Genomic DNA, 12211 nt, shown 5'->3' on the forward strand with positions numbered 1-12211 from the left:
AACAAATATGGGGTCAAAACATCATATTTATAAATAAAAATAAATAAAATCTGCTTAGTGCAAGGATCAGAAGCATAACTTCCTCACCATTTCTAGTGGTTAGATAGGGTTATTTATTTTTTTTTACTTTCTACTTCCATTAATAACATAACTACAATCTTTGGAAAAAATATTTATACAAAATTTGACTAAAAGCTTTTTCTTGTTTAGCGAACATATTTGAGTTGAAAAGAGATGTTTTATAAGTTCTCAGGAGACAAAACAAAAAAAGGAGAGGAAATAATAATAAAAAAAAAAAAAAATGCTGAAGTTGGTATGAGAAAAAACGTACAGCTGTTTCCTGATGGCCATATGGCTAGGAGTGTCTGTCTGACTTTAGGATCCTATTTGCTAAATAATTTGAAAGTGTTTTCTAACAATTTTCACACCAAAGTGCCATCTTTGTTCTTTCATTATTATATTTAGCTATAACATTATAAGTATAATGAAAATCACATTAAAAAATTACTTTGCATGGAGTATATTTGGGATCATCATGCTTGGCATCTGCTTCAAACATTTCAAAACATATGTCTGTAAAAAAAAAGTATGGATAATTTTATTTTAATAAGATTTTTTTATTGATTTAACATAAAAGAATAAATAAATAAAAAACTTTCCTGCTGTCAAAAATTAATAATTATGAAAAAGTATTTATATATAAATAAAGTACACAAAATTTTAATATGAAAACCTTTAACCTTCTTTCTCCTAAAAGAGTTTAGTAAATTGTGATAATAAGTTAACATTTTGTTAAATAACCTTAAATTGTCAGAAGATTGGATATTTTTGTGCTCTTACGAGGATTGAATCTATAAATTTTCTTAAGGGGACATAAAAAAAAAAAAAAACTGGATGAGACCATATTTTATTTAACTTCCTCATATTTTTTTTCTAAAGCAAATAAAAACAGGAATTCAAATACTATACATGGAATCCGAAACATAGAAATAAATGATAAAAAAATTGTCTGTTGTAAACTCGGATTAGGGGAGCGTGGTAGCCACAGGGTAAAGTGCGTGACTACTAACTTTAAGGACCCAAGTTTGAATCCGCCTGGGCTGAAAACTGTTTTCTGTTACACTGAAGCCGTGAGTCAATTCCTGTGGGTTCTGAAGCCCTTCAGGGGTCCACCCAGCCTCCTAACTTGGGTACCCTTAATTAGGTAAAAATCTGGCAGTCGTTTAGATTTTAATTTTTTAATCAAGAAAAGCAATGTACCATATAATTCAAACAATATATTTCTTTGTTTAGGATAAAAATATGGAGGATATGAAATAAAATTATTAAAAAAATTAATACGATTTTCCTTTTAAGGAAATTTATATTATGAATACGAATGGGGCTCAAAAACATTACGTCAAAGTTTAGGAATTAAATTTTTTTTAACTCAATTTGTTTTGAATTCCTCAGCATTTTCTCCAAATGAGTTAAATATGTTTAATCTCATCTACCTAAACTAATTTGAAAAAAATATTTTTACAAATGCTTAAAAAAAATAATAATAAAAACAAACAACCTAACTTTGTAAATATATATAAAAAAAAAAAATCTCTACTAAAACTATAAAATATTTTAACATTAAAACATAGAGAATATTATAATTACAAAAAGCTGAAATTTACTGTAAATAGTTATTTAAATACATTTTTATTGTACAGGACATTTTTGTAAGTATATATTTATCTCTCAATTATTCAATTGAAAGTTATTCTTCTGAAAATTAAGCTACTTAGATTTTTTACTAGCATGGAAATTATTCTTTTTAATAAAATATGAAGTCAGTGAGTTTAAATTAAATAATCAAATAAGTTAACCACAGAAATTGTGGTGTTCTTTCCAATGTCATATTCCTAGTATTCAATGACTTATTTTGCTGGTTTTGTTCATATTGAAGTCCATTTAAATTTTTATAATTTTAAATTAAGGTTATATTCGTAAAATTTGAATATAAATTATAAATCAGTTACCAAAGTCAATGTTTGAGTCTGTTGCACATTCTCCCACATTTCTCATTACTTTACCTATCAGTTTGGCATCAGTTTTTTCCTCTGCAAACTGAAAGAAACAGTAATCATGAATTATTATATAAATTTAAGGTATTCATTTAATAACAATGTAATAGATGAAATACATTGATGGATATAAAGTGTGGAACGAAAGGTAAATAATTGGTTAGTAAAGAATTTAAAGAATAAATGAAAATTTTTTCCTCCACAAATACCCATTTTAATTACAATATATTTAAATGTCTAAAAAACACCAATTAATCTGCTTGAAAAATCTATATCATTTTTATTGAATTTAGTTGAAATGTTATATTTTAGATTTATTTTTATAAATCATGTGACCTAGTCAAGTTAAGAAACAAACTTTTATCTGAATTTTAAAAAAATAAATAAAAAATGTCACTCTAAGAAATAGATCGTACAGTAAGCTTTTTATATTTATATACTTTAATTACTTCATTCATCATTTTTATCTCAACCTTTTTGTAAAACTTATAAGTTAACTATGGCGACTGAGATTAGAGATTGAATTAATAAACTCACTTGTGGTAACTTAGTGGCAAATAATTTAACTACTAAATTAACAGGCAGTGAAGATTAAAATTGAAATTAGAAAATTACTAAATTTATTTAAGATAAGTCAAAGTAAAGACATCCAAAAAATAGACAGTTCATCTACATTCAAAACTGAAAAAGTAACTTAAGATATTTTATTTGCTGAGGTTGTCACAATATGTTTTTTTATAAATCTTTGTATTCCTCATACCTCTGGATTGTATTACTATTAAAGTTTCAACAAAGATAGTTCATTGTTTTAAAAGAAGGAAGGGTCCTGAGAAATTATAAATTGATGGGAACAGAGTACAATTTTATAATGATAAGTTTTGACTTCAGGCTTCCTAAAATGAGCTATTTAGCACTTTAAATTTGATCTACGATTTTTTGCAAAGTTTAGGAGCAGTCTTATAATTGGTTTATATAAATACATTTAAACTTGGGAAACAGAAGACAATGAAATAATAAATATAATTCTTAAAGTGGCTTATTGCTAAGACTTTTTATGTAAATTGAAAGATCTTTAACTTATATTTATTCAAATTTAATGTCAATTAATGACCGTACATATTGATTTCTCAAGCAGCAATTCTAAAATAATTAAGGACTGATAATAAATTTAAGAATTTTTTTTTAATGAATCTTTATATAGACTAAAAGTCTACAATTACAAAGATACTTTATTTGTATTGTAAAGAAATTATTTCTGCCCAAGGCAGTGGAGAGTATTGTAACAGATTAATTTAATTTGAAATAACCGCCAATCGCTAGCTCAGTCAAGTGTGTAAGCTCCCCCCCTATGCTGAAATCTTGAAATTTAATACATTATTAAAACTGTTTAAAACAAATATTTACTGAATCAATAATAAATCTTAAAGTTATTCAACATAAACACGAATGAAAAATAGTCTTACACAAGCTGGAACAACAAAAATAACTGCTAGCAGTTTATGAATTTCCATGATCGATTGTTACAAAAACTTAAAACATATTCTGTCTTTAAAGCAGTATTTATACGTCGCATTTACAAACTATGTCATTAATCTCGAAACGATCTCTCGTTATTTCCATTCAATGAGAAAGGAAACCGATAAGAAAATTACTGTTTAATGATGATATCCATTTCGGTTTAATGTGAAACAAATGATTAAGGTCAAATAAAATCATTATTTGGCATTGAGTAGTTTATGATTGGAACTTTTTTAAAAATATTATTTTAATAAATACAGTATTTATATGGGAGTTATGACAGCATAAAAAATGGTCAGCCACTCAATACTACACCCGCATTGAACACTTTCCAAATAACCTAGTTATTTCTAGTTTGTTCGCCTTTTTTAAGTAAAGATTTTGATAATTATAGAATTGTCGAGTATTAAGAAGACATCGGAACATAAATATGAAGCGTTTTTCAACTTTTAATTATTACAATAAAAATTTTTGGGGTAGGAGGCATTTCAATTTTTTTTCTCTATCTGGCGGGAAAGGCAGCCAGAACACAAAACTTCTAAAAGATGGTGCCCCCGTTGGAAGCTGATTTATAAAAAATAGTGGATCCCGAACAAAGGCTTGGGCAACGTCATTCGTCTCGTGTATTAAGGAAGGTTGATATTATGTTAGAAAACTTATATTGGATGTGATTATTGCCATGAAACACCTCTTTCAAGTTTATTGTGATTCTATATGATTGCCCTTGGATATATATATATTTTTTATAACTGTAGAAAAGGGTCAATATTCCTGTCGTTTTTTTCCCTGCCACTGATGAAAGTTCCTGAACAGTTTAATGATGCCTTAGTTTCTCTGATGGCTTAGAAGGTTTGTTATGTTTACACAATTTACATGTTTGTTTACAGGCTTTTTGTCAGATATGACTTGGAGATACTGTAGACTTAGTTTTATAAAAAATCAACTTAATATGAAAGCTACTATGAAGTTATATTGAAACAGTTATTAGAGGATAAAGAAGCAAATTGCAATGAAAATATGAGGATGTGATAACAGAAAAGGACCTGGTTGCATTATTAGAAATATATAAATTGATGTAAGTACCATTCGATTTTTCTTAAATATATTTGAAGATTTTATATTAACTATTAATTTAAACTAAGATTATATTTTGTTACAAAGTTGTTTGCGATTCAGTTTGACCCCTCTGTTGTCGTAACTTTACCTCGCCTATAGAAGTTTTCAAGTGTTAATTTTGTAGTATTTTTTTAATATATATTTAGTTTCAAAATGTTTAATTAACTATTTATTCTATAAAATTGAATGTTGATATTCCATCTAGATTATGTAACTCAAAAAAACATTCTTTGCATTATACTATTTTAAAAATGATGCATGGTTATTAAAATGATTATGAATGTTCTATTAAACAAGTCAGAGAAATAGTTGATATATTGGTAATTTTAATTCCATTATTTATTTTTGTTTACTTAGTTTCTTAATTCTTCATTGGTATTAGATTTAAGACGGCAGCAGCTATAAATTTTATAAAGAAAATTTTATCTATAAATTTGATGGCACTTACATTTTCTAGCTATTTTTTCACTTACTAATGGGTGTTTTGAATAAAACATAATAATTCTTATTAACTTCTCTAATCCATAATTTATTCAGTCGGGTTTATCTTTGATTTATTAATATTTTATAATGAAATATTATATATAGGAACATTATGATTTATAATATATAACATTATGATGTATTATTGTTTATCTACATTAATTACAATTATTTTTGAAGCAATTTGATAGTTTTAGTCACTGAAGATAAATCACCTTATGATGTGTACATTATGATATAAGTACATTTAAAGTAACGTTTGTAGGACTTATAACAACTTAAAATATAATAATTATAATACAATAGACAAAAATGTGGAAAGAATGGAAACACTGATTAAAATTCCAAAATATGTATGAATATTAATTTGCTCAATTAAAGAATATAATTACACAATATATAAAAAAAAATGGATGTTTAAATGGGGTTAATGATGGAGGTTTGGGGAGGGATATTGGTTGGGAATTCCAAAACAAGTTACCATGGATGATAAAGAGTTTTTCAGAGAAAACTTCGATGATAAAGTATTTACTAGTTCGTGTTTAAGTAGTAGAAAGAGGTACACGGGATAAACAAATGAGGGATGTTAAAAGGCTTTTTGATTTTTAAGGTTCGGAAAAGATTTACATCTAGGAAGTATCACTGTCAGATAAAGGAGTAAAACCACTTTAATTCATCATACCAACTGGAGAAATGTTATTTAGTTTTCAATATTTTTTGTTTTAATTTAATAGTGACCCTCACTATATTTAGGTATAATATTTGTTTTAACTAGCATTATTTGTGGTAATGCAACTAATGATTGTTTATATTTATAGTAATTATTTAAAAATCTTTCTTCTAAAGGACCTTTTCCAATTATAATATTTTGTATTAGTTGAGGAAATACGAAGACCCTTTTAGACTGACCACTTTGTTTCTTTACCACCAAATTGTGACCTTGCATAAATTTTCAAGTTGCTTATCTAAAAATTAATAAATTATCTAATAATCCTTTTTATTGATTAATCCTTATTGAAAATTCTAACTTAACACTATGCAAATCAATAATTTAACATTTCACATTATTGTAATGTCATGCTTCATTTATTTGAGAATAGGCCAAAATTTATTTTATAAGTTTAAATTATTTAAATATTTTATTTTTTTTTTAAATCCAATTCTTACATTAGCTATGTATGCAAGTAGCTAGCTATCATCTTTCAAAAAAATTTCTTATGTTTTCTTTTATTAATAAATTTATATTCTTTTCTTATTTTGTCCATTTAATTGTATAATTATTGCAGTTCATCAGTAACAGATCTAATATCTATAAATATCAAATATTAATTATTTGAATGTGGCATTTATTTTCCTTTATCTAAACAATTTAAAATAGTTTTATTTGTTTATTCTTTATACTAATGAAAGTTAGTTCACACATTTTTTATTCTATCAAACTACTTGAATAAAATGTACCATAGATCTGTTATTTTATATTTTCACTAGCAGTAGGATACTGGGGGGATATTAATCGATTTTTTTAAATTTTCCAGGAAAATGGAGAAAGAAGTTTATTCCAAGTCAACACAAGCCCAAGGTCCTTACGATGCTCTCGATATGTTCCAGTCTTATTATTGCAATTATCCAACAAGCTACTTGCAGGGATTGAAGTACCAACTCAAGGAACAAATGGGATTTAACACGGAACCCGCCCACCTTACGTCTCTCTATAGCCCACCTGTAAGAAAAACCCCTCCGAAGCAATCTGGTCATGAGCCTGGTCCAGCGGTAGAATGTCCACATGGCCATGACTCTCAGAAAAATCCAATCCCTATCAAATCTGACGAACCGATTAAAGATGGTAGTGGTATAGAATCACCAACATTTCATTGCCTTCATACTCGCCCTTCGAGCAGTTCAACTTCTGAAGATGCTCAAAAGCCAAAAGTCGAGTGTTTTTATTGTGATTACAGTAACATAAATAACACCATGTTGAAAACTCACCTTAAGAAACACAAACCTGAAAGGCAGCTACCGTGTGATAAGTGTGATTACTTCACTTCGCTAACAAGCAGTCTGAAATCGCATATGTTGAAACATACTGATGAAAAACCATTGAAGTGTTCTTATTGCGACTATAGCACTAAGCATAACAGTGCTTTGAAGCTCCACTTAAGTAAACATACAGGTATTTATCAGTACTCTTGCCCGCAGTGTGATTACAGGACTGCCAGTTCGAGCAGCCTCAAATCCCACATGCTGAAGCACAGCGATATCAAACCGCTCAAATGCCCCTTCTGCGAATATTGTACAAAACACAAAAATGCTTTGAAACTGCACCTCAGCAAGCACAACGGGATCTTGCAGTACGGTTGTCCACAATGTGATTATAGGACAGCTAGCGCTAGTAGTTTAAAGTCACACATGATGAAGCATAGTGAGGTAAAACCATTAAAATGTTCTTTTTGTGATTATTGTACGAAACATAAATCAGCTCTTAAAAATCATTTGAAAAAACATCCTCACATTCCTTTTTTGCCACATTCATTTTTGGCATGATACCATCGGGAATGAACTAGGGGTGATTCTCAAATTATATACAACTTTCAGGTTCCAATTTTCTACAAACAATAATTCTCGAGAAATAACAATAAAATAAACTCTTATTGTTCTTTGCTAAAACCATTATCAAGAAAAACTTGCCCAAAATACACTAATAAAAGTTTATTTTTACATCTTTGTTCCCCCCATTTTCATACCCAAAAAGATGCTATAACAACAAAGTCGTAAACAGCCAAGTCAATGGTAATATGAACTTTAAAAAATCATTTAATATTGGATTACTGTCCAATTATCAGTTTTAACATGTTATTTCCTTTGGATAACAAAAGTTAGTCATAATAAAAAGCTAATGGGTTTTCTAAGCATTCAATTTAGACCTAAATACAGTAAAAAAAAGATATAAGAAAATAAAGTTAAGATGTATTTAAATCTATAAATGTTCCTGTGAGACAGCCAGGAAAATGAGAATTGCAATGTCTATGACCAGTAAAACATTGCAATATAATTAATTCATCATGTCAATCAGTCGAGATTGCTGAGATTGTACTAATTCCAAGATGACTGTATAGTGATGCTTAAAGAACATTTTATTCTAACGGGACTTGAAAATTGCCTGTTGTTCGAGAATCACCCTAACATTTTTCTTTTGTGGTATGGTCCCATATAAAATTTTTAGTTGTAAATTTGTTCTTTATATTTTGATAGTTTGTTGAAGTTTGTGATCTTAGTATAGCTCGGTTACTTCCTTAATCATTTGATGTAGAAATGAAATGTATATAAATGTACATGTACAAGGCAAATTATGTCGAATCAGTTGTTGAGGGACAAAAATGGTGAAATCGTTAATCTAAAAATTTCTCAAATGCTGAGTATATTGTGTTGCGCTAAGTTCTGAATATTACTTATTTTATTTTCTTGTTCCTATTCTTACGTTATAGAAATAATAGGAACTTTAATAATTTTTTCTTTAAAACATGCCTTTATTCTGATTGCGAATTTTTAATAAAACATAATTTTACATTTTATTGAATGAAAGTTGCTGTATAGAACTTAATTTAATTTAGGTCTGGAAGATTTATGAATTTTTTTATGAGTAAGAATATTTTTGAGAAAATTTTTTTATTAATTTGTTTCATAATATGACCTTAACAAAAAAACTTAAAACAAATATTCAATGTTTTCAACACATATTTATTCTGTTTTTTTTTTTCTCAGCTCAATAAAATTCACTGTTGGCTTTAAAAATAGTATATCTACAACTTGTTATTTTCATTTATGGCAATGATTAGAGAAAATATATACAAATATGTTTATTATAGAAGTTGAACTTTATTATTAATTATGCTCATGATTTTAACATATTTATAAGTATTATAAATAATTTATTAATTGTTTTCTCTATTTATTAACACGAGTGAAACTAACAGATTGTAGATGTACTATTTTTTAAACTAACAGTGAATTGTATTTTGCTAAGAAAAAAAAAATATGTGTTGGAAACATTGTATTTAATTTTTTTTTTTTTTTAACTTTAAGCTATTATAAATTTAAAAAAAAAATTATATATTCTATTTCAAGTTTATAAGTAAAAAAGATGATTTTTTTTCTGTTCTTAGTTTCAGCAAATTTTAATCAAGTTTACGGATTGGTCGTTCTGATCTTAGTAAATTTATTATAAAGGGAACAGATTTTGAAAATTTAAAATTTTGATCGGTCCATGTGCATGTGATTTCTCCCGTCCACTGTTATATTTTAGTTAACAAATTATTACTTATAATTATATATTATTAGTTACTTGCCCCTATTTTTTTTCCATCTTTTCTGTGATTACTGTAAATAAATATTACAATATTTAACCCGGCAGGAGTGCACTACTTTTTTGTAAGAGGGTTTTTGTTCTCATGGTAGACGATTAGTACTACTTTTCTTTAATTGGATGTGATGATGACAGAAATCTTTACGATTACTTTCAATGCAATTTGAAATTGAAATTGTAATTTGTTGCTCTTCTATCAGGGGCTGAAGTATCCAGATCTAAGATCTGTTCTCGGCTCCTGATTTAAAAATGAAAAGGCAGTAGGTGTCCAGGTGAGCACATTGCTCAAGTGAGAAAAAAAAAGATGTCACGTTGGGTGTACTTGTGAGAGAAATGCTCAGTCTTACCGTTGCGAGGAGGCCCGAGCAAAACTGAAATGAGTGTAGGGAGGGGGGAAGTAAATTAGGTAGTAACATAAACAAGTGGCAATAACAAGATCTAAGAGTTAACAGAAAGTGGACAAAAGAATAAACAAAACAGATGAAATACTAGGAAAATATAGATGTTTTATTTCCCAATATGAGAAAAATGCTCAGGACTACACCTCTCCCAGGTCAACAGAACTTGTAACCAAATGAAATGTTATTGATAACAATTACTTTTGGGATTTTGAAGTAAATAGTATTGTAAAATTTAATACTTTAGTTCTCTAACTACCGTAAGTAGGGAAGCTTTGAATACAAGAAGCTTTGAAGGCTTTGAATACAAAGTGAAGCTTTGAATACTTTGTATTATGTATTTCTAATTCCAACAAAATATATTATGAATACTTTCATAGGAATTAGATTACCCAATATCGAAACTTTAAAAATTTCCATTTTTTATTACAATAACGCTTCTAGATTGAGAAGTTAAAAATGTCCTCTACACTTGTGCAATTTTACTTAACAATGTTATTGCTTGAGTTTTTTCAACAGATTGCGGGGGTGTTCGGAATAGCGAAGTTCAGGTTACTAACGTTAATTAAGAGCCTTTTAATTCATAATTGAAAAAAATTTCAATCCGCTCTAGGTAAAATCTCAAGGTACTGCCACGGCTGTCGATTCTGGCTCGAGGCTGCTATTGTGAAGCTGTAACACTCTCAGTCACCGTGGCCTCCTCTTTGTCTACAGTGAAATTTATGTTTGACCTACCTTAAATCCAATTTTGATTAATTTTTTTATGATAGTGCTGATTAATACATAGATGGTTCTTTATGAATTTTATTAAATTCCATTCACTCCTTATGTCTGTGCAAAAGTATTTTTCTTGCCATTCCTTAATTTACAAAAATAGCTTGCTCTGTAGAATTTATTCTCTAATGACAAATAATTGACCTCGTGTTATACGTGATTATATAGTCAATATAAACTATCAGGCTGCTTTGCTAGTTCTTCTCTGATGTCTTGTAATATCACTCATAATAGAATTATGTTTTGAATTTTTGGATGAACTTAAAAAAAAAAAAAATACTATATATATGAATGATTGACTGTATTTTTCTAAATATGAAGAAGAGGGTCGAGGTTGTTGTCAAAAGAAATAGTTAACAACTATTTATTTGTCCCCACTTTGCAGGGCTTTATGAGGGTTAAAAAGGAGTCCATATGCTTTTTAGCCTTATATGTTTATTTTAACCCTGTAAAGTGAGACGAAACATCGGAAAATAAATAGTTTTCAACTATTTATTGTTCCTTTTAACCACAACTTAACTTGTGTAACTTTTACCGAGTCATATGAAGGTTCCATATTAATATCTAACAAAATCAGTTCCTTTAAATTAAATTTTTCACTTTATATATTTATTATTAATTTGAATAAGCTATATTTTATTTTTATTAATGTTTTTGTTCATAGTTTGACTAATCCTGCCTATTGTTGGCCAATAAATCTTTGTATTGGCTGGTGTGAAAATCCTATTAATGTTTACGTAACTTAAACTTTGTGCTTAGCTCATTCTCATTAACCTAAAATGAAGTTTGATTTCCAAGTATCCGAGTTGGGCAAAAATTAGCTGCAACTAAATCAGTTGTATTTCTTGTAATAACTAATTCCTTTAACTGTATTACCTATCAGCTGATGTCAACAACTAGATTAATAAATTTCTTTAATAACTAAACTTAATTTAGCAATACAAAGAAATGGTTTGGGTTGCGATCAAGAGCAGCAATTAAGAAATAATTTAAAACTATTTATTAATAGTTAACGTTTTGACCCACACTGCAGGTTTTCATGAGGGTTGATGTGATTCGTGGAGGTATACTGAAATTATGTAAATCATCCAATCGTAACAGCCCTAATGAAGACCTACAGTGTTGATCGAAATGTTTGCTATTGAAAAATAGTTAAAAACTATTTATTAATTGCTGTTCTTGACTGCAGCACAGAACATCTTGTAGCTCAATCATCTATATAGGCTATGATTTTAGCCACAGCTAATTTTTACCCAACACTGCCTGATAATATTTATAAATAAGCTATACTAATTATAAATGATTTATAATTTTTTCAAAGGCTTTCTTCTTCACGCTAGAGTTTTTTTGTCGTAACTCTGGTTTCAGTGTTGTCAGATACATCTAAACTCATGATATTGTCGATAAAATATTTCTCTTGTGATGGAGTTTTTGTTAAGTACAAAATATTTTATACTTCGATGTTTGTTATTTTTTAAAATTTCATTTTGTGTTTTTTATTTTATGTA

At 28.1% G+C, this 12211-nt stretch overlaps 2 protein-coding genes across 5 annotated transcripts in view; one reads left to right on the forward strand and one right to left on the reverse strand.

The window, feature by feature from the left end:
* LOC106681268 (uncharacterized) overlaps positions 1 to 3718 on the reverse strand; it is an 8739-nt gene extending 5021 nt beyond the window's left edge. Inside the window, exons 1-3 of one of the 2 annotated variants that reach the window (XM_014421503.3) lie at positions 3518 to 3718; positions 2010 to 2097; positions 509 to 573 (exon numbers count right to left, since the gene is read on the reverse strand). In XM_014421503.3, the coding sequence (XP_014276989.1) occupies positions 509 to 573; positions 2010 to 2097; positions 3518 to 3565 (201 nt within the window). In that variant the 5' untranslated portion in view covers positions 3566 to 3718. Of the gene's footprint in view, positions 1 to 508; positions 574 to 2009; positions 2098 to 2173; positions 2354 to 3517 lie in introns of those variants that run through there. The other variant, XM_067044720.1, reaches the window with a different exon arrangement.
* A 76-nt stretch (positions 3719 to 3794) lies between these two features.
* LOC106681267 (zinc finger protein 64) overlaps positions 3795 to 12211 on the forward strand; it is an 18235-nt gene continuing 9818 nt past the window's right edge. Inside the window, exons 1-3 of one of the 3 annotated variants that reach the window (XM_067044719.1) lie at positions 3795 to 4647; positions 6707 to 7595; positions 9332 to 12193. In XM_067044719.1, coding sequence (XP_066900820.1) covers positions 4646 to 4647; positions 6707 to 7595; positions 9332 to 9373 — 933 coding nt within the window. In that variant the 5' untranslated portion in view covers positions 3795 to 4645 and the 3' untranslated portion in view covers positions 9374 to 12193. Of the gene's footprint in view, positions 4648 to 6706; positions 7887 to 9331; positions 12194 to 12211 lie in introns of those variants that run through there. The other 2 variants (XM_014421502.3, XM_067044718.1) reach the window with 2 other exon arrangements.

This window comes from Halyomorpha halys, unplaced genomic scaffold (assembly GCF_000696795.3).
Source record: "Halyomorpha halys isolate HHAL.00 unplaced genomic scaffold, Hhal_1.1 Scaffold323.1, whole genome shotgun sequence".
In the NCBI taxonomy this organism is placed as follows: domain Eukaryota; kingdom Metazoa; phylum Arthropoda; class Insecta; order Hemiptera; family Pentatomidae; genus Halyomorpha; species Halyomorpha halys.